Raw genomic sequence first — 27,472 nt, forward strand, 5'->3', positions numbered from 1 at the left:
CCATTTTACAGTTATATAAAACTGTCTTGTATCCTTATATAAGCAAATTGACAGCCATTTTAGACTTCTGCCTAGAGCCACACTAGGGACATCAGAGACCAGACATTTTCAATACACTTGTTTATAGCTGCCATCTCAGACTCATGCCTCAAAATAAATTTCTTGGCTTTTCTCCTCTTAGTAGAAATATTTGAGTACTAACAAAAACCTAAGCATTCCTCTCTGTCTAAAGCAGCAGTTGAGTTGCTAAGCTAAGGTCACACAGCAGGTTTGTATCCTGAGCAAGTCCCTTCATTTGTTTTGTTCCTTCTTTCTTGTCCAAATATTTGTTAATTTTAAACACAGTATCACATATTTAAATTAAAGAGGCCATTGTCCTCCTGTGTGTTTGCATAGTCCAGACACCATGATATTGACCAAAGCCTTTAGGCTAGAGGTCCCAATTCCAATCAAATTGCTCCAAAAATAATCTATTCCAGCTGAAGTGACAGCATTTATCCTATGACAAATAATTAAGGATTATTGATTCAGCACACCTGTATCAGAATATATGAATGACCACAGTTCTACTCAATATATTACCTGTTTTACTTCAGTTCTCACTAGTTTACAACTCAAGGTAATCCACAAAGCACTCAAAAAAAGCTGAGGTGAATCAAAAGTAGGTTGTAAATTACTGACTATCAAAATAAAGATATCTGAACAAGAACTTTCTTTAATTAAATAAGCAATCATGTAAATAATCAAATAATACAGTGTAATTCACATTCTGGGCTAAGTAAATGCTTCCTATATAGTCCATCTTCAGGCTATAAGCTATGGGAGGCCAAGTGAACAACGAAGGCAATTTAAATTTACAAGGACTGATGGATTTTGCCAGCATGCCCTTAGAGCAAATACCCATCTGACATAACAGTACTTCCCTAAATCTGTGGGCCCAAAAGGTGCACTATTATGCTGATTCACATACGAACTACTGAATTGCAAGACCATGGGAAGAGGTTTAGAGAGAGAAGAAAAATTGACGCTGGGTGGTCCATAACATCCAGTAAGAGCTCCACTCCTATCACACTAAGTTATGAAGCATTTTCTTCCTATTACAGTATCTAGAAAATGCTTGAAGCTCATCTTTACTCCTTCTCAGCTCTTAAAAAACATTCACTATGCAAAGACTCAAAAGATTTCACAGATACTCGTGCTTTACGTCAACATTTAAAGACCACAACATTTTAGCTACACCATACAAACGTATTATTTCTATACCAGAAAACAGACAAACTGAACTCACAGTATCACATGGCACTGTCCTGTGAAAACATTACAAATCAATTATGCTGTAACTGTGAATTGCAACATCAGATAAGTATTCACTTTGAAGATACTAACAGGAAGTCTTTTGTAAAACGTTTGAGAAGATTTTTCTTGAAGTATTTTCCTACAGGCACAATGAAGTACTGATAATCAAGCAACATCTCTAGTTCACAGCCACACTGTTACTTACTGCCTTCTACTGTGTTCTCTTTCTTCATTAATCTCTTTAAAATGTGCTTTATAGGGAGCAGGCAGGGGCAGAAGAGACCCATACCCACAGGAACCAACTCCTACTTTAGCTGCTTTCTAATGCCAAACTTCAGAAGTCCCACAGTATCTGATTTTTCTTAAAACACAGCAGCACACAGAACCCAGTGCAGAAGAACAGCAGCAGTACAAAAGACGTCACACTTGTTTGCTGATATGATGTGTTAAAACAGGAAGTGTTCAGCAACACATGAACGCTCGGTATAGACCTTCAACGCACCCTCACTCGGTGAGTCAGAGCACCCAGTTTGAAGACTGATTTAGCGTGAGATACGAGTGTTCGCACTGAGTCAGTACCGAGCTGACTTACCAGCCTCCGTGTTTAGCTTATTGTGTCAACCTTCTACCTGTAAAGACTACACAAATCAGGTAACAATCTAGAAGTGCTATAAAAATGCACTTCTTTGTTCTGTACTGATGTACTGACAGTGCATTAGACGTTGCAAGTTCTGTTACTTCCATCCTTCTCAAGTTGTGCCTGAACCACTTTCACTGCTCTATATTCAGAGTTTTGTCACAAGTATTTTGTGGCTCATAACATCAAGTACAACACTATGTTTGAAACCAACAACTTACAGTGAAGCTTATAAACAGTGGAAAATATAAAGCAGTGCAATCAATCATGCAAAAAAATATTCTTGCACCTTTTCTGCTGCAGTGGGAAAAGAAGTTGAGTGGAACTGTTTGACACCTTCATTAGTGTCCTAGATAATGGGTCAGAGCGCACCTCTGCAGTTTGCAGATGATATAAAAACGGGAGGAGTTGTGAATATGCCAGATGGTTGTGTTGCCTTTCATAGGGACCTCAACAGGCTGGAGAAATGGGCAAGTAAGGACCTGATGGAATTCGGCAGAGAGCAATGCCAAGTCCTATACTTGGGAAGGAAGAACCACACGCACAAGTACATGCTGAAGACCAACAGCTTGGCAAGCAGCTGTGCAGAACAGAAATCACGAGTTCTGGTGGACAAGTTGCCCGTGAGACAGCAACATGCCCTTGCAGCAAAGGCAGCCAACAGCACCCCGGGATGTGTTAGGAAATACACTGCCAGCCGGTCAAGGAAGGTGATCCTTCTCCTCTAGTCAGCATGAGTTACACTCATCTAAGCTGCTGTGTCCAGTTCTCAGTCTACAGTACAAGAGACATAGACACACTGGAGCGAGTACAGGAGAAGGCCACAGAGATTCCTAACATACTGGAGCATCTGACATATGAAGAGAGACTAAAAGAGCTGGGATTGTTTAACCTTAAGGTTTGGAAGAAGTCTTATTAACGTGTATAAGTGGCTGATGGGAAGGGGTAAAGATGATGGCACCAGACTACTCAGTGGTGCCCAACAAAAGAACAACAGGCAATGGGCACAAAATGTAATACAGAAAATTCCATGTAAACAAATGGTATTTTTTAATACTGTAACAGCAGTCAAACATTGGAACGGATTTGCCTAGAAAGACTGGACTCTCCCATCTTGGAGATAATAAAGAAAAGCATAGACAGAGCCCTGACCAACCTGCTCTAGTAGACTCTGCTTTGAAGGGAGGCTATTGGACTAGATTGTCTCCAGAGGTCCTTTCCAACCTCAGCTATTCTGTGATTCCACACACTCAGGATAGAAACAACCTATGCTTCATAGAATCCTATTCTTCAAGCTGTTCCCCTCTTCAGCAATCTGGTAAACATGGTATTTCCATGAGAAATTAGTATCTTACTAGATCTGCTGCCAGTATTTCCCCTGCCACAAGTGTCAACAAAAGAAGCCAAACTACAGCTCTTAGAAGGTCCTCAAGTATTCTCTGCTTCTACAGCTCTGCTTTTGACCAGCTGTTTTTTACAGCAATTGCAGCCCAGCTAACCCTAAACTGTTGCCAATGAACAGCCCAGATAAGAATATTTTCACAAGTGACCATCCCTGCTTTCAGTTATCCCATCTTCCAGTTTTAGTCTTACTTCACATAGTTTGCTAGTTCTGTTTAATAATTATTCACACTTCCAAAGATATGGATGAATTATCTTGCTTCCTGTCATCACTTGTTTATTAGTGTTTCAGCACAGAACTATGATAACAATGTTCGCATTCATTCGTTTTTAAATTGCCAGCTTTCATGTTGCATACTCTCAGATGAGACTTGCATAATTCTCTATCAGTAGGCTTTTTTTAAAAAAAAATAAATTCCACAGCAGTTTGGAAGAATAGCTGGCAACCTTCTTGTCCTTGAGAAGAGACTGGGGGGGAGGGGGCGCAATATTCAAGCATGATTTTGTACACTTAAATAGCTTGCCTAGATTCAGATGAAGAAGTCTATTTACTTTCCCAGATCTTAACTGTTGAGGAAGGGCTGAAGCATTTCCATTCCTGCAGCAACCATAATTTAGCTATGGAAAAGGGATTTCCCTTTGCAGTTTTAAGCACTCTTTCACATGAAAGGGACTTTGTGGAACACATTGTAAATGTAGAGCTATTACACAACTATTATCTGGTGATGTTGGCATGAGGAAACTAGAGAGAGGAAACAGGAAGGATATAAATACAAGACTACAATCTTTTTTACTCGCATCAGGGAAAATTACCAGTGTCCAAAGCTCCAAGAGAAATATCTGAGCTACTGTGTTGGTGGACAAAATAAAAAAAAAAAAAAAAAAAAAAGTGATACACATTAATTTCAGTGTTTGAATAAACTGGAAATAAAAATTCACACAGGTTCAGTCCTACAGAAACTTGTAGGCACCTGCCTCCTAACGAACAAAGTGGGATTTGGTATCAGCTTACTTGAGTAGACTTTAGCATTAGCGTTCATTCCTCTCTTCTGCTTGTTCACCTTCACCACTAAAATGTTTTGATATATGACTCACAGTTAAGAACATTTAAGAGGATACATTCAAAAGATTTGAGCAGACACTGTTCTGGCAGGTTTTTTAAACAATGAAAAATGCTATTAAAGATTACAGGAACAACCCAGAAGTTGAATGGGTGCTGTGAAGAATCAATAAACATCACCTTTGCTAAGAAATTAAGAGTTTCAGTGCAAGGGTGTCTCACCCTCTTACTATTTAGCTTCCCAACTTCATAAACAACATTCCATTCTCTTATGTATATTTTTGTTAAGACTTTTCAGGGAAAAAGAATGCTTGTGGAAATAAAAGAATTAGTTCAAAATATTATCTACCTTTTAAATGGCTGGCACCTTGACAATTCATCTTAAGTCATAAGCAGCAAAACAAAAACCCACTGATCCTCACTGCCAGTAATGTTTCAGGAATGTAACAAGCAAAACTGTGATAACTGGAGTACATCTAAAATGCAGTCTTAAAATGATCTTCTTAACTTGAAATGCCTTCACATGGTTCTGGCTGTGGAAAGTGCTAGAGTGTTCTTTGCAGCTGTTTTACAATTTAAGCATGATGCTGTCAGCTTTAAGGTACTTTACAATGATAGAAAGAAGCCTTCACACATAAAATGGGAATCAGTGCTTTGTCCTTCTGCTTGTTAAATCTAAGTAGAATGAAGCTAGGAGAGCGGAGGAGGACATGCACAAGAAGAACATGGCTAGAAAGCCTACAAAACAAACACTGCCAAGAGCACACAGTACTCAGCGTGTGAAAGTGCAGCATGATCTCTGCACAAGAAAGTTTACTTTGCATAAACATCTTCTATAGATGAAAAAAGTGTTGATACGTTGACATGAGAAACATTTAAACAAGCATTTTGCAACAAAGATCCTTCTCCTACATCCCTTCCACAGTTATTGCTATTAATGTGGTAGACCTACTGTATATACAACAGAAGACTTCAAACAAAGGTTTCCATTGATTCCTATGAACATCATCCTTCCAGTTCAACAGTTTTGAGAGGCGATGACCTTAACGCTCAGTACGGAGTCCTTCATTTGCTTTACAATACCTAGTTAAAGCCAAAGACCAGCTATGCAATCTTGGGAAACCACCATCCTTCAGACAGACTCAGCGCCTAAATGAACAGTCCATGCTTTTACCAAACCGTAAGTATTTAGCTTACTCGTCTCTACAGGCCTCCAGCCTTTTCCGGTACGTTTGTCCCTTTTTTTATGTTTTAAGCTCATCTCCATCTTTGGGGGACCAAAGAGCCAGGGAACCATATTCTACCACCTCCACTCCCTCCCCTTTAACACGTCTCCTAACAACGCCACGTAGATTCAGCTAATCAGCTGGGATGAGCACTGAAAGCAACCCTCGGTCTTTCTGAGCCATCACTCACACGCCCCTAAACCCTCTCCCCCAGCCCGACTCCGGCCGAGCCCTCTCCCCACCTCACATCCCCCAACCACCCCAGCTTCGCTTTGCCACAAGGACCTGACTCCTCTCCCTCCTCGGCCAGCTCCTCCGGCTCTCCACGACCCTTTTTGTGTCCCCAGGGTGGCCCGAGGGCCTCCCCCCTTTCACCTCAGGGCACGGAGAAACCCGGGGAGAGGAGCCTATTCCAGGCACGTCCCTCACCCTCAGCGCAGGGGGAGGGGAAGAGGAGAAGCCGTAGCGGCGTAAACCGAGACGTCAAGTGGAGGAAAACGGAGGCGAGCAAGGGATTGCTTAGTGGGAACCCCTCCCCACCCCCGACGGCCCCAAAGACTCCTGCGGCGAGGAGCGAGAAGGAAGGAGAGCTGGAGCATAGCCCTTAAACCACCCCCCACACACACCCCCCCGCCACCTCAGCGGTGCTGCCGGCGGGACGCGAGCGGCTTTACCCTGCTCCTCCGTGCCGGGAGGAAGAGGGGAAGGCTCGGCACCCACCTTGAGAGTGGGATACTCCTGCACCTTCAAAGTCATTGAGAGCTGAGCAGCTGATTCCTGCACCGCCATCTTGGATTAGGCACCAACCTCCTCCCTCCTCCGCCTCCTCCCCCGCCCTCCCCCTGCCCGGACCGGAGGGAGCTACCTACAGCGCGCGCGGCATGACGGGCAACAAAAGCCTTCCTCCGCCCCATCCCTAATGGAGACGGGACGAACCAACGACGCTGCGCTTCGACCCACGGCCCGCCCCCACACCCCCCCGCCGCCACCGTGGTGGTGGTACGCTCCGCGGGACGGTGGTGGCGGAAGCGCAACGGCGGGCGGAGAAGACGCCCAGCCAATGAAGACGGCCCGCTCGCACGTTCCGGCCGTGTGCGTCGGCACCGCCTTAGAAGCTTGAGAAGCAGCGCCTGATTGGGCAGAGCGGAGGGGGTGGGCGGGGACTCCCAGGCGCGCAGACAAATCGACTGGCGTTACGGCAGCGAGGTAGGCGGGATTTTGCGGGGTTATGGACATCCGGCCACCCAGTCGCGATAGAGAGGGCTTTCCCATCGCCCAATCAGAATCTCCCCTTGAGCTCAGTAGGCGGGACCTAAAAGTAAATTTTGATGGTGACTTAAAACGGCCGTTTTAACACCCCCCGAGGTGTCCGGGAAGGGGAGGGGCGGGACGAGAGGCGGAGCCGGGAGGAGGGAGGTGCGAAGCGCGCTTTGATGGACAGCGCCCCCAGCCAACGCTGTTGCGCCGCTCCGCTGACGGGCACAGACCTGAGCGAATGGGTGACGCGAGTGGGGAGGGGGAGGGCGGGCGGGGCAGCGGCCCAGCGTGTGGCTGTGTGTATATTGGCCGGGGCGGGGAGGGGGCCGCCCCTAGTAAGTTCCGTGGGGAGGAGAGAGTGAGGGAGAGTCAGTGAGGCGGAGGCGGCGGGAAGAGGTTTAAAAAGCGGAGACAGCGTGAGTCCCCCCTTCCTCTCAGGTCCCGTCTCTCGGTGCCGGTCAGCCCTCCTGCCGCCGCCGCGCTGCCTTAGCCGGGGCAGGAGGAGCCGCCCGGTGCGGGTTCCCTTCCCCACGCCGCGGAGCTGCCTGTGCTCGCCACTGAGCGGGGGGGGGGGAGGTCGCGGTGGGGGCTCCGCTCCGAGGCGGGCCGGCGCTAAAAGTTTCCCCGGTGAGACCGAAGCGTGGAGCGGGAGCAGCTCCCGCAGCAGCCGGGCCGGTCTCGCCTTCCCCGCGGGGGAAGGGGGGGGGGGGGGGGGGGGGGCGGTTGGCTGCCGTTGGGCCGTGGCTGCCGCTCCCTCCTGGCGTGGGGGGGGTGGGGGGGGCGGGAGAAGTCGCCGAGCCCCGGGGCGTGGGGGAGCTGCTGCCCCTCACCGCCCCGAGTGCCGGCCGGCGGTGCGACCTCAGCAGCGCGTTTCAACTTCTGGGGTTTCCCCTTTTATTTGTTCTTTCGTTAATTGTCGGTTGGGTTTGCCAGCTGTGTCTAGAGGGACTTGCGGGTCTCTCTGACCAGTGTAATGCGGCACTCGGGAGGTTTGCTTGTCTTGCTGACCTCTGTTCAGTCCCTGAGTGGTCCACGGGATTTGGTGGGCCATCAGGTGAAAAGCACTGGTTAAAATGAGCAGTAATTCCTCTGTTAAACATACCGTTCCCGTATAAAAAACAGTCAGATCATGCAAACGGTGTCTGCTTGTATGTCTGAAGGAATAAAAACACTCTTGGGACAACTAATCTTCTGGCTGTTGACATAAAAACTACTTGATTAGCATGTAGAGAGCAGTGTCTTGTAATTCAGCCATAACATGTACCCTCTTAGTGCCCTATGTGAACCTTCTCACATTGATTTGAGCACCTTAGTGAGATGGAAGATATTGTGTCAGACCTCGAAGCTGTGAGATCTGCAGCATAAAAGTAAGGAAGTGGAAAGGTACCAATCAGGAGCTGTGCACGCAGTGATACAAACTTTCTTCTGTTGTAGAAGTTGGTGACAAAAGTTCTGTTTCTCCATGCAGGTGCTTTCTGTTGCCAGCAGATCTGTTTCAGGTAGTTGTGGTTTCAGGCTTTAAAAAGACACTAAACCTGTATCTATTGATAATTGTGGTGGGGTTAGCTGTCTTTTTCTAAACTTTGTGGTTTCTGGTCTGCAGAAGACTGTAGAAAAATAAACACAAATATTTCCAGGAAGATAAAACACTTGTAACTTTCATGATCGTTTTTAACAAGTATGTTTCTTAAAATATTCAGTAACATATATTTCCAATGCGCATAGGCCCTGTTGCAGTGGTAGAGCATCTTCTATCCACCACAGTGGGCTGGTGGTAAATAAAAGAAAATGTGTGAAGCTATGCAGTTGAGTGTTAGATGCTCTTCAGGTGTGGATTGCAAACTATTTACTGGTGTTTATTCTCATCTGCCCTGGCATTGAGTTTGGTACTGACCATAATCAGCAAATGTATGCCTGAACATAATTTGCCAAGCCCACACTAGGTGCAAAACCTTTGTTTAAAAAGTATATTAGTAAAAGCATTTGTGTTAGTTACACCTTGGATTAACATTCATGTCTAGACATGATCTTGTGGCTGGATTCTGCAAGAGGATTTGTCTAAGGAGGATTTTGACTCCATTAAGGCTCTGCAGGGAATGGTTCACCTGAGCTTGTCAAGTGGAGGACTGAAAACTTAGCTCAATAGTTGCTGTATTTGCAAACATAATTACGTGGCATTGTAAATTCCTGATATTCTTCCTGTGTGTCTTACATATTCTGTAAACTAATATTTAGAAGGAAATTTGCTGTTCAATATTCCATATCACTGATGTTACTGAACAGCTTGAACTTGACATACTTTCTTCAGGTCTGTGATGCTTATAGGGACTGAGAAGTGTGACTTTGCATGTAATTTACCAAGTCATGTATGTATTTGTCCAAAACACTTATTTGCAACAGATTTTGTTATACATAATCTCTTAACAGACCTCTCTGATTATGCAGTAGCTAATTTAATGTAACACAAATGTTCTATGGTTGTATGCTCAGTCTGTGTTTGCCTTTAAACTGGAGAATTATTGGTGAAGGTTTGTCAGACGTTAGTAGCCAAAGTTAAAGGGTTTGCTTAATGGAACAGATGGCCAAGCAACCATCATGTCAGAGAAAACAGCATGTATTCGTGTATTCTTAGTTTAACACAAGAGGGAGCATGTCTAATTTTTAACCTTTAAATATTGCAAATTCAGAGAGGAAGCTTGAAGTGTTGAGTGTCAACTAATTTATGTTATAGGCTCCATGTACAAATATTGATACAACCTATGCATATTTCTGGTGTCTTTTCAACTTTAGGTTGCAGCTGTTGATTTATATTACAAAAGTTGGCATGATAAATGTGGAGATAAGAACTAAGCTAACGATCTTTTGAAATTGTTAAAATCTGTAGTATCCAGCTGAATTTAACAAAATATTTATTGTTATTGTTATTCCTGGGTATGGTTATACATATACAGAGGTTGAACTTAGTTCTTTAATATTAGGTTAATAAATGTCTTCTGCTTAACCTACCATACAAAGTTATAAAGCTGAGGCTTAATTTAATTAAATTTAATTTAATTACCAATACAACTTGCTTTTACAGTTCCTATAAATTCTACTGCTTTATATTCTTAAGCAGGAAATACAAATTTGGATCTACTAAGGTTTGTGTACCGTATCTTGTTTATTTTTCCTTGTCCCCTAGTGGTGTAAAAGGAAGAATAAAAAACAGCTTCCATTTTGTATTTCTTAGCATTGTTCAGTTGAGCCACTATTAATGTTTGTCCTCATTTGATGTCTTATTAATGTGAATTAGCAATTAGTTAAAATTAAGCAGTGCGTACAGAAGTATTTCCAATAGACTTCCACTTTGCTCCAGATTAATGATTAGAGGAGAACATCTGTCTACCATTAAGCATTGCGTGCAAATTACGTATCTCTCAAGAACATAGATGCTCTGTATGTTATTTGGTGGAGGAAAGTAGAAACCTTAGTGCTCTGCTTCCACATGCCAAAGAAAACTGTTGTGGATTGATATTTTACTACATTTGCTTCTCTTTCCTCTTTGTGGACATTTAATCTCTGTGCCAGGGTGGCAGAAGTGAATGTGTGTCACATCATATCTCACTTTAGCAGGTGAGACTGGCGTAAGCCAGTGATATAAAGTTGGATCAGGTGGGAGCACAGGCTGCTGCTCTAGAGAGAACTCTCTTCCCCTGAGCAGATGGGTGGTGGTTGTACTGTCCATTTTATAATGGGGAAGCACAAGCCTTCATTATATTCTTCTGATGAGTTATGATGTTCATGAAACATTTAGGACCTTACCTTTAATCTATGTTAATTTATTCTTCTGACTAATCAGAGAACTTTGGGTATTTTTTAACAATTACTGTGCACAGCACTGACAGTATAAGGTGTTAATATCAAAACAGCTTGTCTTCAAAATATGCCAGGAAGCTGTCTTTGTAAGACAAAAATGTGAGATGACCTGCACTAATATCAAAGTGTTATGACTTTTAGAAGATAATGAGGATGAGATAATTCATACTGGGAAAATTGTTGCTCTGCTGAGTTATTCACAACAACCGAGCATTTTTAATGATCGCTCCATTTCAGTGGATGCTACTTGATTTTATATAATAGGTATGCAACAGTACTGCAGAGTCAGAAATTCCTGGAGAGCAGAGGGGCACCTTTTGATGAATAAATGTTGATATACTGAGTTTTGTAAGGATCAGATGAGCTGCCTGTTGGCTATTCCATATCAGCCAAAAGGGGCAACACACTTTGGTTTTCATGCCCAGCAGACTTAGGCTGTTGCATCATTTTACTTTAAATGCATGTTTTTACTTTAAAATAAACTAGTAGTATGACTGCATAGTGTTGTGTTTTGTTTTTTTTTTTTTTTTTTGGTATTGTAGCCTTAAGTTTATAACTGAGAAGTATACTAGTGTACCTGGTGTATGTAAGTAGGCTGGAGGAGTTGGTGCTTTTATTTCTGTCTCGGAGAGGAAATTACCAAGATCGTTAAATCCAAACAAACAAAAAAAAGCCCCCACTCACAAAACCCAGTGATTAACAACAGCAGGTGAGATTGCCCTGATGTGCCACAGTTTAGAACATCATTGTAAAGTGGGAATTGCGGATGGAACTCACTGTTTCTTTATTTTAGCATGATTGTAAGAACACTTTCCTTATCAGGGAAAAATGTAGATGCACTCAGCAATTGAGGTTACAAAGTTACCATAATGGATTAGAGTTGAGACCTCAGTAGAGGCCATTGTCTGTGCTGAATCAGCTGTGTGAGCAGACAATTTAATATCTCTGTTACTAATCTGGTACCTTTCAGGCAATGCTTGTGTGTAGAAGTTGTTTAGAAATTATTCCATGTTTACACAAACTGGTTTTCAGGTGTCAATGTACTTGTTTATTTGCTTTTATAAAAAAAAAGGGGGGGGGCAATTCACAATGTAGATCAAGTTCTTCTGAAATCTCATTAAAAAAAGAAGAGTTGTATTTGCATAAAAATGGCTTGTGGGACTTACTGATAAAGTGCACAGACTCCTGTAACTTTCTGAATGGTCTAAATGGAGGTTTTAAAGTACGAAGGGGAGGAGGTTTACCTGTGAGCAATATTTTAGCCATAAGCAATTTTTTTTTTTTCTTTGAGTTACAAACCCCTGAAAAATGGGGGGTGGGGGGTGGTGGTGGGTGTAGAAAGAAAGTGCTGACACAGCCTTAACTACAGAGCAGTGCCCTGCGTGCTGCTGCAATAATTGTCCAGGCAGTGTTTTCTGCTTTTCTGCCGTTGTGCTTTACATTCCCTTAATTCATTTCATTTTTTAACTTTTTGAAAGTTTGATATTATTGCAAGCCCACGGTGTGCAGAAGCTGGAGGAGTAAGGCTGTCAGAGTTGTTAATCTCAGCCTGATCTTGTCAGCAACAGCAGAGCAGAGGGAGAGGAACTCCGGCTGGGGCAGCACTCCAAAGGTTTGTCTGTTATTTTTATACCGAAATTACGTCTTAGTAGCAAACTATTCGGTATGCGGAGCGTTGTTTGCGATCTGTAGATTCCGTGGTTGCGAATCCGGGTGCGTTTAGCCGTGGTGGTGGTTTGCAAGAGGGGAGGTTTGTCTGTGTGTGTCGGAGAGGGCGAGTGTGTGTTACGATCGGGGAAACGCTGAAGAAGAAGAAACCCTGTTGGTTCTCCATGCAAATGACCGCTTTGGTTGTAACAAAAGCCTTGATGTTGGGCTTGGAAAAATGATCTGACAGTGTAACAACCCCAGGCCACTTTCGCCATGTTTTTGTTTATTCATGTTTCATTCCGTTTTCCGTAGCTATCTCGCAGATGTTTCCAATTTCACTGTTTCGTGGTGTGTTGTTTTTGGTGTGTTGTTTTATTTTTTTTTTTTTTTTTTTTTTTTTTTTTTTTACACCGTTGAGCCTTTTTGGAGTTAGAAAGAAAATGTGTGAAAGAATGTTAACAAAACAGAGAGGTGTTGCAGATGTTTATACTTTAGTTCTTGCGTTGCGCCTGACGATACTGGCAAAGGGATACAGTGCATATGAAGGAACGTAAGAAGCATCTGTTTTAACTACCGAGCTTGTAATTTCGCAGTGTGCCCAATGTAACTTGAATATTAACATAAACAGATGAAGTGAGCACGTTCCTGGTACAATGTGGCTAGTCGAGATCTCATTTGTTTGCTACTGTTTTTGGAGAAGGGAAAAAAAAAAAAAAAAAAAGAAAAAGACGAGTCAGAGCAAGGAAAGGAATATCTGTGACACAACATGTATGCTCCTAGATAAACTCCTGCCATCTCGGAGTGCCTTTAAATATTTGAACAGCTTCTGTTAAGTCAAATAAAATTGGTTACCATGAGAAACAAAAAAGTCTAATAGAATAGTTGAGCATACTAATGGAAATCTGAATGTAAAATTGTTTCAGAATCATTCAAAGAATTGAATTAGACAGAAAATCTTTTTAATAACAGTCATAGTAACACATTTAATCATTTTAGTTTCTGAGGTCCTGGAAAACAACACACACTACAGAAACAGTAGAGGTGGATGGTATGTTATCTTACAGTTGCATAAATTGAATGTAATTGCCTACTAATGATATTAAAATCAGCCTGGTTTTAGGATTTTATGCTTGTTGAATATTTTGAGGCATGCACAAATAAAATCTGAAATGTTAAAAGACAATGATTCAATGTCCGGAGCCAGTGGTTAAATCAGATGTGGTAACTATGGTGAGAGGTAAAGTTACTTAGCTTCTCACAGACCATGCATATGTGGATTTCTTTTCATATAATGGAGATTAAGGAGAAACGGATTAGAAAATCTAAAGCGAAATTTTGAGTAGGAGACCTGTAGCCTTGCTCTGGGAATTAACACTGAGGAGGCTTTTAGAGCAGAGGCAGGGTGGAAGTAAACATTCTCTTGTAATATATATTGATGATAATTCTAGAAAGGAATCGTTCTGGTTGAGAATATCAACAGCAGCTCACGCATACAGGAATGAAATCAATCCTCTCCATATTAAAATAATCCTCCTACTCCAACAAAAAACTAGAATCCAGCATAGATTTTTACATTACCAAGTGACAGCATAAATTCATGAAGAGTCTGATATTCTGAATTAACTCATTTTATGTTTCTGCAGATTTAAACAACATCGATTTATTTGGATTGCATAGCACTGCTGTTTTTGAGCATGCATAGGTGTATTTTGGATTTTTTTTTTTTTAAACTCCAAAAATGGTGGTCATATGAGGTAGAAATCATAGCCTAGTGTTCTAGCTTGTAAATACTGGGGGACTTCAAACTGCTGCCAGAAAGAGTTTGACCATGTTTCTGATTTTCCTTGAGTTGAGAGAACGTGGGGTGTTACCTTGAGTTTTTCTGGGAAGAATTTCAGATTATGCTGATCCAGGTCAGAGGGATATGGGAAGGATTGTCATGCTTGCACAGAAGTGATATGTTCTGAGAGAACCACCAGAGATGCTAATTAGCTATTTGTAATACTTAGTAAACAGAAAGGGGGGAGGTTAGGTGTAATTTCTAGTATAGAGGGACCATTTCCCTTAAATAGTGAGAAGTACTTGACGGTGGCAATGCAGAGACATCTTGGGGATATGTAGTATGTTCTGCTTTCTAGTAACAGAGGTTAAAATGTGCTGGGGTTTTGGCATTGTATTACAAACACTTTTAATAGAATATTTAAAAATTATGATTTTTTTCCCCCCCTCCCTGAACCTATGCCCAACACAGTGGTTGAAAAACACTTGTCTCATGCCAGTTCTGCAGGGGAGCTAGTAGTTCAGCATAGTTTAGACACTTGGTGTTCAAAGTTTTAAGGTGTTTATGGAATTGCTAGGAAACACTTTTAGCTTTTTGTGGGTCATAATCCCACACTTTACTTTGTCAAGTGTTCTAAGAGTATGTTACCAAATACCTGTTCAGGAGACAACAGTCACAACTACGGTGAAACAGTGTATGTTCAACCTGTGAGTCGAATGCATACTTTTGCACTCCAGGCAAGATGCTAAGTAACAGACCTGGCAGCAGCGTAATTTGTTACAAATTGTTTTCACAATAGCAGTGATTGATTTTTGTTTTTAAATTGTCGTTTCTTGAATAGTATTAAAAACTCACTAGTTGTATTCTATCCTCCTAATAGAGAGGAAGAGGAGGAAAAGGAATTCCCTTGCTGCTGTTAGTGGACAATATTCTGCCTTTTTTTTCCTGTTGTTGGAGTTGACATTTGTATGGAATGGTACATTGTTATTGCATTAATAATGGATTAATATTTCAGATGAATATTTTTACTTCCATAAAGATTGCTATTTTGGGTTGAAGCAGAAAGCTTCCATAAACTAGAACAAAAGTCAGATATAGCTGTTGATGCGTGACAATTCACTTCATTGTTCAATGTATTTTGAAATTGGTTTATTATCCTCTTTATTAGGATGTACTATATTTAAGTGCATTATACCTGATATTTCAGCCACAGGATGCTGTACAACCTAATGGATAGGAATAGTGGAATTGGAGAAAATAGTGTTTTCTTTGCTTTACTATTGGATTAGAACAAGTCAATTCACCTTTCTGTTTCTATTTTCCATCTACAGAAAGGGTGTAATGGTTGTTCATTGTCATGGTTCAGGCCTGGTTGGCAGCCAACCACAATGCAGCAGCTCTCTCTCCCTTCCCCTCCGGCAATGAGAAGGGACAGAGAGCCAGGCTTGAGGTTCGAGATAGGACTGGGATGGGGAACAATTCCCCTTTATGGTCATGAGCAAAAGGCAGACTCGTTAGGGGAAGAAAAAAAGAACATACATTTATTACAGACACTAACAACACATAACAGAGTAGGACAGTGAGAAGCATTGCCACATCTTGAGAACACCTTCCCCCCACCCCTCCCTTCTTCCCGGGCTCAGCTCTGCTCCCGATATCTCTACCTCCTCCCCCAGTGGCGCAGGGGCAGGGAATGGGGGGTGCAGTCAGCGCTGCCACTTTCTTCATCTTCGGTGAGGGGAGTGTCTGGAACTTGTTCCTCCTGCTCCATCGTGGTCCCCCTTTCACAGGAGACAGTCCTCCACAAACTTTCTCCGACATGAATTCCTCCCCTGGGCCGCAGCGTTCCCCACACTGCTCCGTCATGGGTCACTAACTTCCTCCGACTGGATTCTCTCCCACGGCTGCAGCCCTTCCCGAGCTGCTCCGGCGTGGGACTCCCCCGCATGCTGCAATCCTCCCAGCGCTGAATTACAGCAGCGGGGCTGCCTTTTCCCATGAGACCCCGGCCTTCTTCGGGCACAGAACCTTGATCAGGCAAGCAGGAGCCACAGGCCATAAATCAATGTCTGCTCCACCGTAGATCTTCATGGGTGGCAGGGGGGGGCTGCCCTGCCGTCTCACCACAGGATACAGGGGGGTCTCTGCTCCGGCACACCTCCCCCCTCCTTTCTTCCTCCGTTCCTCCACTGACCTTGGTGTTCACGCAGCTGCAGCAACTCCTCCTCACCAGTCCCACTGCCCGTCACCACGTCCCTTCTTAAATACGTTATCGAAGAGGCGCAGCCGATTGGCTCAGTTTCCCAAACAGAAGTGGAGCTGACGTGGAGCTGGGGGAGCTTCGAGAAGTTTCTCAGAGGGGGCCTCCCCGATAGCCCCCTCCCCTGCCACCAAAAAACTCCACCACTCACTCAACCCAGGACATTAATTTTTAAAGTACTTGAATATCTACTGATGAAATTTTGAGACAAGCAATATTTTGTCTTACAGCAGCACATATGACCAATGGGTAGTGGGTACTCACATAGTATTTGCATCAAAACTCATAAAGTATTAAAAACATTAAATCAGTAGTGATTTGATAATAAAATGTTTCTAGAAAAAAGCTCAGGGATAGTGCTGATGAGGTATTTCTAGACTACTGTTGATAATTTAGAAGTTTTTTGGGTGGCTGAATATCAGCCGGCTCGTTAGTACCTTGATATTGAGTATTGACATATTATCAATCTCTGTTTTAAATTTTTGAACAAAAGATGGGTCCTCATTAACTTCTTCAGCTGTTCTGTTGGGGTTCAGCCAGAAGTGTAGTTTTAAGGAGCATTTTATCATGTTGGAAGAAGAGCCCTCCATTTCCCCACTGAGACTATTTCCATAGGTATCGGAGAATCTCTGGTCTTGATTAAATTTGTAGGTTGCAAATCCAAGAAATGCAAGATTGAGAATTCCAATGCAAACAGCTATGTTTGGGCTCATCTCAAACACCTCAACAGTTTTACTTAAGTCTCTGGATCTACTGAAGTGAATAAGGTCTTCCAGGATTAAAGTTCACAGTATTTACCTTGTTCTTTTTGTGCATGGTCATGGAAATTCTCCAATGACATACGAATTCTGAAGAGTTCTAAGATCTTTGAGAGATGAATCTTGTTCTTTGCACATCATACTAGCTATATGAGCTATGTAAACTTCTTTCAGGTGCAATGTAGGGTATCTGGGATAGCTTAATGCTGAAAAATTCTGAAAAAAAGCTTAGAAATAGAGTGGAATGTCAGACTGTGGAGGTTATTCATCACAGTTCGCAACAAGGCTTATCATTTGTGACTTGACAAGGATTGATCAGTTTAATCCATTGCCAGAGAGGAGCAGTTAAATATTAAATTAGATGGCAAAATTTAAGAAATCATAGTTTGAAGTACAAATTACATCTTAGATTTCCAGAGTTTCCTTAATGTGTTACCCTGATTCAATTATTTACTTGTATTGTATTTTGATCTCTATATAGAGGAGAATCAGTACTTTGTTACTGAAAATGGCCATTTGCTCTTTTCTGTTCTTGGGTATAGTTGCAGCAGCCCCAAACACTTTTAGAAATATACTTTTTTTTTTCTCTTGTTCAAAGAACAAGATTTTATACCCCAAACAACTTTAGAATCTTAAAAACAAATTTCTCCCAACAGTTTTCCACTTGATGGGAGTATTTCTATTCATCTGGAGAGCAAGCCAATGTGGCTTAGTTCGTAAAATTTGTTTATACAATGGTATTTTCTGTCTACGCAGTGCCTGGAATATGTCTTAGCACATAAATAATAGGATAAATAAAAGTTTTTTTATCCAAACAGCTTCTGTTTATATTTCTCAGTAAGAAGCGTGTGTGTGGAGAAGGATTCTTTTAGCTTTGAGAAACTGAGTGCATGCTCTATCTAGTTAATTATGTCATTTGTTAGCTTGGTAAATCTTAGAGCATCAACTACGTGACAGTTTCCTTTTAGAACAGTAAAGATCAGGTGGGGTTTCTGTGGAAATTATTTTAACTTACGCGATGTTGTTAAGACATTTCTCTACTTTTCTCAGATAACTGCTTGGATTTTGTAGAAGAAAGTTATCCTGTGAGAATGGTGTGAACTGGTAATGCCTGTGCAAATTGGAATAACTTGTCAGCGGTTTGCAAGGAAATAATGACTGAAAGCTTTTGCATGCCCTTTTCTGTAGATACTTCATCAATTCCCTGCTTTGCTTCCTGATATGCCTATGGAAAGAGCATGGAATGACATTTTCTTTTATCTCCTCTTAAATTGTAGAATGTATGTGTACGCTCTCTTCTTTTTTTGATACTTTGTTTATGCTGCACTGTGACAGACAAGTAGATATAGAAGTTGATATTCAAAGAATATATCATTCTGAGTACTTTTAAGCATAGTATCTTTTTTTGAACATCCTCTCTTCTTTCACCCTGTGTTTCTGCAGTAGGTGAGTGATATTAGTGTCATTGTCATTCTAAGTGATGTGAATTTCATCTAATGCGGTTAGTATATCATTCCTCAGGCCCTCTGGTAGAAATAGATACAAAAACCAAAGTCCATGATATCCTTCAGTGTGAGTGGAGAGAGAAGGTGACCAGTGGAGTTCACCCTGTGACACAGCCAAAGAGGCCTTTTACACTTAAATTGCTGTGCACAGATTGATGTGTTTCCCCAAATGCTGGCACTGAAATTAAAGAAAAAAATCCTGTTTACTTTTATGGTCAAAGTATCTGGAGAAAAAAAATTGCCATTTCCCATTCTACTCAATAACTGTGGGGCAGGAAATAGATTTTGCAGATTTTTTACCTCCTGGAAAGTCAGCTTGAAGAAAGTAAAGATTGTGATAGAGTCATTGCACTGTAAAAGTTAAGCAGATGAAACACTTTAATCTATTTAAGATATGCTGTATTACTTTCAGCCCTCCACTATTATATTGGTGAAGATGTCAAAAACAAGGTGATGGATTAATCCCTGTGGGAGCAGTTCAAAATTTAACTTTTCTGATCCTGATGTGACTATATCATAAACATACTTGCATCCTGATTGTGTATCAAGGTTTCTGGACCTTATTGGTACTTATTTTGAATAAAATTTAATTAAATCTAGGTCACATTGTTTTTAACTTGAGCACCTGTGGAAGTGCTAAAAACTTCTACAGAGAAGTTTGCCTGCTTCTGTTGTGACTGTGGGGAAGCAGTGTAAACCTATAGAGGGCAAGAAGTTAGCAGTAGAGTACACAAGTTGTAAGAATAGTTTTAAGTTTCTAATTGGCACTGTACAGCAAAATTAGTAGATACATAAGTATGGCAGATATTTGAAGCACTCTTTAATGTCATTCTAACTTTTAGATGTTTGCGTTTGATTTTAAGCTATTTTGCTCTCTATTTGACTACATATTTACCTCTGTTCCTCATATTTTTCAGTGTTTATGGTTGGTTGATAGAGTTTTGCCTTGCAGTAGGGTGTTCTAAATGTATATATACATTTTTTTTGTTTTGTTTTCTGATTTAGAGCCCACTGGTGATAGTTTTGCCTGCTAGTCTCAAGTTTCCCAGAAATGCCAGTAAGAATTTCTGTTTCTTTGGATGTGTTTCTAGATGGAGCAATGTCTGAATTAGGTAAGGAAACATACAGCAGTCTAGTCTTGAGGTGCTTTATAGATGGTGATTGTCCAAATCCATCTTGGGAGAAACTTAGCAAGCCTGAAGATGTAAGCGGGCGTTCTCTGGGTGTAGAGGTGTATAGGATAAGATGCTAAACTGACCCTTCTCCTAGCATGTGGGCAGTATGTTCTAGTGAAAATTATAAATACAGTCTTGAAAGTTCCTCAAGGTGTTTATGTTTGTTTCTGTCTCAGCAAGCAACTTTGTCAGCTGTTTTCTATCCCAATGCTTTGATTTTTGTAGACCTTTTTCCATCTTCATAATATTGATGAATCAGAGCATTGTCAGCTGGAGATCCTCAAATGATATCTGGGGAGTAGAATCCAAAATCTTGAGTGTTATGAGAAGAGACAATGACATTGACACTTGTAAGGTAAGGATGAAGTGTGCAGAGCAACATGCAGAGCACTCTGTATCTCTGCTGTATGTTTTGGCAGTGGTGTGAACAGTTGGAATGGTGTCATTTTCACAAAGACACTTCTCCAAGTGATGGCCATTTCCATAATGTTATTTACTGTGAAATATGACAACTAATTAAAATAATTAGAAATTAATCTTTGAGAAGTAATGATCTCACCATGGAGCAGTAACTTGCGTAATATCCAGTGTCAATTTTTCAACTCTTCCTTAAAATCAGAGTACCTCTTCTTCATGACACGTTTAATATCTTCATGTTATAATATGTGAGGGGTTTTGTGTAGAGTCTTAACTGTAACGTTCAGACTGGGATGACTTTGTATCCTAAAAGGTGTTGGCTTAATTTAATGACTTGGCTTTAAACTTTAATTACTAAAACATTTACCTTTTACCATCTTTGTTAATGGATTCGCAGGGGGCTTTTTTAGAGGTGCAAGCATTAATTTCTAAGAGATGCCTGCTGTAGTTTCAGCATGCTTTTCTAAATTTGTAACTGGTATAAAATCGGTTTTAGTTGACAGAAATCAAGTTGGTGTAGTTCTGGAAGAAGTTATTGTGTGTATGTGGAGTCCATAAAGGAAATGAATATCTAAAGTTGCTATGAAGGCATTTTTTTGAGACAAGGGTTATTTATTGTAAGTATAGAAAGTCTTTTATGTTAGTAGGCTATTACCCAATGCTAATTAAAAATGACAGTCACTATTGTTCCAAATAGGAATCATTGAATATGCAATAAAAACATCCAAAGCAGCCTATTAACTGCAAAGTGGCTAAAAATATGCAGTGCAGATATTAATTTGTCTTGTCATCTTTAGAAGTTAGCCTATAGTAAGGAAACTATCTGGTGATATGTTTTTTCTCTTAAATTAGCTTTTTTGCTATTATCAGTCTTTGCATGTGCTTTAGAGACTTGAAATGAAAGGCATGACGTAAACAATAGGTATTACAAAGATCAGATAAATTTAATATGAATTATAAGAAGTATTTGTAGAGTTCTGGCTTAGACTTGGTGCACTTTGATAGCAAAAATGTTACATATTTCATCAGCTTAAGATTGCAGTGAAATTTTAATTTAGAAATACTGTTATGCCTAGTTACTTGTCAAAATAATCAATTTGGTTTTATACTAATGGATGCATTATTTCGTTTCACTGCCATGGAAGTTTTACACAGTTTGCAGCCTGATTTGGTATTTTTTCAAATGAGTGTTCACATTGATATCAATGACAATGAATCATTGAAAATAACAATAGATCTTAAAAAAGTAGGATAAACCACTAGATTATAATTCAACATTCCATTTTTGTTAGTTGCTCAACATCTGGATACATACTTCTGGATAGGATAATTAACTCAAGATTAAATTAAAACTAAATTCAGTTTACCTTTGAAATTAAATAAAATATTGGCACATTAACTATCACTATACAGTAACAAAGAAATTATCTCCTACGTGTGTGCTGATTCTCTAAGGAAGAATATAGTTACTTCATAAAACCATTATGAGTATTAAAAGTGGTATATATACACAGAGTAATATATACAGTTTTTAACAAATAAGTGGTGCATCACAGAAGGTGGTTTCCAGCAATATTTTCTTGTCAAATGCAGTGTATCCCTTGAGCTTTATGAGTGCAGCTTGTTAGCAGAAGAAACATCCTGTCCCTCTTTAGTCTTGCTACCAAAATAAATAACTTTACATTCAACCAAAACTATTTTACATTGTCAAAGACAAACATGACATGGCAATTGGCAGTCGCGTGTACCAGAGCAGTCTGTGATAAAGGTTTCCCTCTTCAGCATTGACTCTTGAGTAATTAGGAAGGTTATGCTAAGTAAGCATCAGGGGGAATTTCTGCTATCATTCTTGTGTGGGAAAAGAATTTGTCATATTGCCAATTACACAACCCAGATCCAACAAGAATCTGGAATTTGAACTGACAGGCCAAAAGCTTCCATTGTTTGAGTTCTCAGAGATCCTGGTACAATCCAAAAAGAGTCTTGCAGGTTTCCTGTTTTCAGAAATGTATGCTAAATCCTGTGTGAGAATCTATCCAGAATATACATTTAGCCTCGTTATAGTGACTTATTAAACTTAGTTATAGACCAGTTTTCTGTTCTATTGGACACTATGTCAATCTGGGAGGAAAAAAAAAGTATTCTCAAAGAGTCTGTCAGATTTTGAAACAGGAAACAGAAGATGGATTCATGTGAGCAGCAGTTAAGTAACTGTGACAATTAACAGCAAGTTCTCTGCAAGCCTGACGTGGTGCAGATGAACTATAGTGACAGTTGCTTAGAAGTACAGCAAATGTGCAGTGGATATGCTGAGCTAGTTGGTAGTGAGAGTGGCTGTCCTTCACGGGCACTGCTGGACTAAAAGAGTGCCGATAAAATTACGATAGTCTGTAGCCTCGAAAATAATCTATCTCCCTTTCTTTTTGTCATACTGGTAAGAAGGAAGGTTCAGCCTTGTCAATGTCTATGTACCCTGTTGAGCAGTTAGAGAGGAGTGTTTCAATAGATCCTGCTGTTCCTTCAGAGCAAAAAGGGTCCTATAGCAAGCTGTGTAATCACCTGATGGATATGTATGATCTTTCTCTAGAGAAAACATCTGGCATCTTTTCACCAACTGCTTTTAGGGATAGAGCTCTAAACTTTACAGTCTTTGTCTTCTCCCATCAATGTGGTGTGTGGATGGATTGCTTGCTAAGACCTAATACCTATTTAAGCAGAGCAGAAAATTTAGCGTCTGGAAATAAAATCATGCATTCAAATAGTGAGAATTGGTGCAATGTCCTTCTTGGTGAGAAGTTTTCCCTATCCATCCTTTGCATTACTTTTCTATATTTAGTGATGGTTCTTTGATATTTGGAAGACCCATATCTGGGAAGGATATGATAGTTACGTAGAATATAGAGCAAGAGGGAGTGTGAAAGTGCCACCTTATTTTTGTGGCTGCTCTTTGTCAAACTAGGTATGATTTCCTTTTACTGCTCTTTTTGACTGGAGATTTACTATTGCAAGAAGATTTGAAATAAACAACTAATAGTTTGTATTTGCTTATTTTTGTGTTCCAAGCACAGGCTTGTAAAGAAAAACTTGATGATATAGATTGTTTGGAGATGCATGTGTTGTAAGATCAATAGTGGAATGAAGCATATTGGACACAGTCATGCTTAATATAAGATGTTATGATAGGTGTCTTGCAATTTGGAGTTAAAGAAAAAATTTGATGTTGACACAAACTTTTTTTTTTCATTATTCTTACTTTAGTGTGTGTGGGGGCCTGTGTGTGGAGAGGAAAGGGGATAGAAATAAGACTTAAGTTTTGTCAACTTCTTTAAGTCTGTAATATACTTTACATGTAAAATCAGAATAACCAAAAAAGAGATGCTGTTAGTTTTTAATTCCCCATGTTTCAAATGTAGACCATCTTCATTGTGGGTCATTGCATCTGTGTGAGTTTTGTTAAGAATTATGCTATAATATTCAAATTATTAAACAACATAACTTTCTGGGCTAACTGTTTGAGTGAGCTCTGAAACAGGAGGAGGAAAAAAGGAATCTGTTCTCTCCCTCACCTGGTTTTGGAAGATGAAGTTCATACTTGATTTTATAACATAGAAAGGACCATTACATTTAGTTCTGATTCCAGATCAAATTTAGGAAGATGGCTGATTGTGGGCATGCACTTTAGACATATGTATGCTTCTGTGGGGAAAAATGATTTTTGAGGAATTGATGCTGGAGATCCCTAGAGACTTCTTTGGTCACTGAAACAACATCAGACGAAGGTGTTCCAAACTTTTGTTTTAAAGCAAGACTCAGATACCCTGAAAAGGACTTGGAGCTTCTGGTTGAAGTGGTTGTTGCTTTTATGAGGTATAGATCTCCGTACTTCAAGATAACTGTGAAGATCTGTTATTTAAAGATGACATAGAAGTATTTTGTTCTGGATTCAATTTGTTATATAAAACTGTTGTTGTATCTGATGCTTATCAAGTCATAGGTTAACTTGATAGTCACATTTATATGGTGTTTCTAGCTTTCTGTACAGTTTTCATATCGTTTTAATGGATTTGGATTATAATTGATGAACTACAAAGATGATGTGGACCTGAAAAGTAAGGCAATAGCTGCCACCTCTGTCTCACGTCTTAATCTTAGAGCACAGTAAAACACTGCCAAGCAATATTAAACATTGTTAACATCTGTTTGGTATTAAAATTTATCACTGGTACTGTAATGGTTTATTCCTCTTAAAGCTGACCGTAGTTTCTTCCTTGTACTTCCACTGGAATCGGTGGGAGATAATTTCAGGGATCTAGCAGCATTGTGTTGTAAGTCTTGGTATGGCCAAGCAACCACTAGGATGAAACTAAGATAATGCTTTTAGGATTCCTTTGTATTCATTCACAGTTTAATTTTACCAGGCTTTTTTTTTTAAAAAAAAAAAAACAAAACAAACAAAGAAACAAAACCCAAAAAACCAAAACAAGCAGAAATAACTTGTGCACTTTGCCTTCTAGTGTATTTTCTGGTATTGACTGTTAATGTTCAAAAATATAGGGCTGAATATTGGTGAGAATTCAACTGAAGTGTTGAAGCAAGTTGTTTTTAATGAAAGTCTGGCTGACATAAAGTCCTTTTTTCAGCTGTAATGGGCAATAATTAGACCTATTAGAGACCAGATTTTCAATTTTGATGACCTAATGTTTGGAAATTATCTACAGAAAAAGTTTTCACTTTTGCTTTAAAGAAACTTTGTAGCTTTTCCTATTTCTGTATGATGGATTACTGGAAGATTTATTCTAAAAGATAACAGCTGCTTTGGGCTTTTATTTGGGTCAGGTGTTTTTGTAATATATGATGTTTAATATCAAGATAAAATTAAGGAAATTAATCTGTAATTGAATTAATGTCTTTCTGTGAAGTGACATAAACTAATATGGCTAGTGAGAGAGATGTGTGAGCTCCACACCAGACGTGAGTCATGGAGCTGATGCAGTATACATGGTCAGCCCCTTCTGACAAACTGTTCATAGTTTTTTGTTTTCCATCAGTATGAGTACTTTAGGATAAGGGAAGGTAAGCAGTGAAAGTAAAAGGTTGCTTGCCAGTATGATAGTTGTGTGAGAGAAAGCACTTGGCTTGTCACTTTGCTCATTATTTTATCAGTGAAAGTTACTGATAAAACTGTGATGTATTACTTCACTTGTGATGATGTTGAGGTTGGCTAAAATACTGAGACCAAAGAAACACTTTAATCTCTCATGCTCAGCTTTTTAAAATTTTTGTTTGGCATGGGGTTGTTAGAGAACTCTTTCCAGATTATATTTTTTCATTTCATGGTACTCCATTTTACTCTGAATTTCATTTCAAATAGCAAGATATAAAATTGTATTAAATTGTATTAAATTTTATTAATTTTAAAATTACATTGTATTAAATTGTCATGTAGACCTAAGTCTTGGAAAAAGGGATAATAAAAAGACTAATTATAGTTTAATCTGAAGAGAAAATTGCTAAGGGTAGATGTAACAGCTTTCAAGTGTGCAAGAAGTTTTTGTAGAGTCACGGTGGAGAGTAGAAGAAATAATGAACTTAGATAACAGCAAGGAAGAGACCAGCAGGTTGAACTTTATTAAAATTAAACCAACAGATTTTTTTTTTTTTTAAGAATAATGATACAGAAACTCTTGCATCAGCTGCCTGGAAATCCTTCACAGTCTCTGTTATCTGAGACCTTAAGCTCCAGTTTAGGCTACTTCTGTCAGGAATGAGAGAAGTATAGATGATCTGAGCTTGGGAAAGGAGCAGGCCAGATGACCTTCTGAGCTCTCCCAGTTTCTTTTACTATGAACCTAAGAATAAATAGGACAATCATGAAAAGTTTCAGTACCCCTCAGGTTTTTTTTATTGTGCTTTTTAATTAAAAGGATATAGCTTAAAGTCAACATTCTTTGTTTGTTTGTTTGGCATATGTATTCTTGGGAAGTTAACTGTCAGCGATAACTAGCATGTTTAACTACTTTCCGGTATGAAGCTATAAGTACTATATGCTATAGGTTAGTTTCCCAAGATTCAAGTTGTCTGTTTATTTCAAAGTGTTGTTTAATAGTTTCTAATGTATGCAAGGACATTCGTATGCAGCTGTTTAGGAGTGCCAGTCAATGAGTTGGTGTGATCTGTGTTTCGTTTTTTGTCTCTTTTGAAAAATCTCTCTTCAGAACATGCCAGCTTTTCCTGTTCTCTTATTTGGCTTAAAAGATATGAGACACAGCTCTGGAGCGTTTTCATCCTGTGGGTTTTTTAATCTGGTGTGGTCTGCTATTTTATGAACTCTAAGTGCATTTGTGTAAATGCTTATTCAGCCCGCGTGAGTTTATTCATTACTATATCGCTGAAGCGTTTGGGAGTTCATTATGTTCATGCTTTCACATGAATGAAGTTGTTTTCTCTGAAAGTGGAGTTTTTAAAGAATTTTTTTCCTAATTTCCAAAGATGTTGACCTACTGTTATGTAACTGCAATTACTACTTATGCAATGAAAGCTCAGCATTTGCATACCTTCTTGTTTGGCTGCATGCACTGATTGAGATGGCTGAATCTCCAGGAGAGGTGGGTGGGAATTCAGGTGCGTGGACTAGGTTCCATTTTGATTATTTGCATCCTTTCACAGTGTGCACTTTTTGAAGTTTTTGAGAATCTCTTGGAGTTCTGTTTGTTTGTTTCTCCCCTCCCATCCCCCAAAAGATGAGAGATTTAATGAGGAAGTCTTAGTGTCCTCCCAACATAATCTTCGTCACATGTAGTAAACCAAATGAGACTCCTGAGGAGAATGACTGTATTTACTGTTCCACCTGAAACCTGTGCCCGAAAATTTGGTTATTAGATTTATCTGTTGTCTGTAAGGTCAATTCTGTCAACAATATTAGGGCTAATGGATTTTGGGTTTTTTTTTTTGTTACCTCATGGTGTGTCTGGACAGATGACCCAATGTTATGCTGCAGAAACAGTAAGTTTTCTCATATTCTTGATGGCCCAAGTGAGTGTTTTGTGAGATGTAATTAAGCTGGGTATTGGGAGGCCCACCTGCAGAAATGGTCTGATGAAATAGGTCAAATGAACTTTTAATTAAAGCAGGCAACCACTAATGAATGTATTTCTATATTTAAGGTTTTATCTACTGCAAATTTGTACTCAAAGGA

At 40.0% G+C, this 27,472-nt stretch overlaps 2 protein-coding genes across 5 annotated transcripts in view; one reads left to right on the forward strand and one right to left on the reverse strand.

Moving 5' to 3' along the window:
* Nucleotides 1–6,603, reverse strand: part of MAEA (macrophage erythroblast attacher, E3 ubiquitin ligase) — a 54,879-nt gene extending 48,276 nt beyond the window's left edge. The window contains exon 1 of one of the 4 annotated variants that reach the window (XM_032987397.2): nucleotides 6,490–6,603. In XM_032987397.2, the coding sequence (XP_032843288.1) occupies nucleotides 6,490–6,534 (45 nt within the window). In that variant the 5' untranslated portion in view covers nucleotides 6,535–6,603. Of the gene's footprint in view, nucleotides 1–6,340; nucleotides 6,448–6,489 lie in introns of those variants that run through there. The other 3 variants (XM_032987398.2, XM_032987396.2, XM_032987399.2) reach the window with 3 other exon arrangements.
* A 607-nt stretch (nucleotides 6,604–7,210) lies between these two features.
* CTBP1 (C-terminal binding protein 1) overlaps nucleotides 7,211–27,472 on the forward strand; it is a 247,526-nt gene continuing 227,264 nt past the window's right edge. Inside the window, exon 1 of the mRNA XM_032987369.2 lies at nucleotides 7,211–7,293. The gene's annotated coding sequence lies outside the window, so the exon portion shown is untranslated. The remainder of the gene's footprint in view (nucleotides 7,294–27,472) is intronic.

The sequence above is a fragment of the Tyto alba genome, unplaced genomic scaffold (genome assembly GCF_018691265.1).
Source record: "Tyto alba isolate M040663 unplaced genomic scaffold, T.alba_DEE_v4.0 Super-Scaffold_6, whole genome shotgun sequence".
NCBI classification, from domain to species: domain Eukaryota; kingdom Metazoa; phylum Chordata; class Aves; order Strigiformes; family Tytonidae; genus Tyto; species Tyto alba.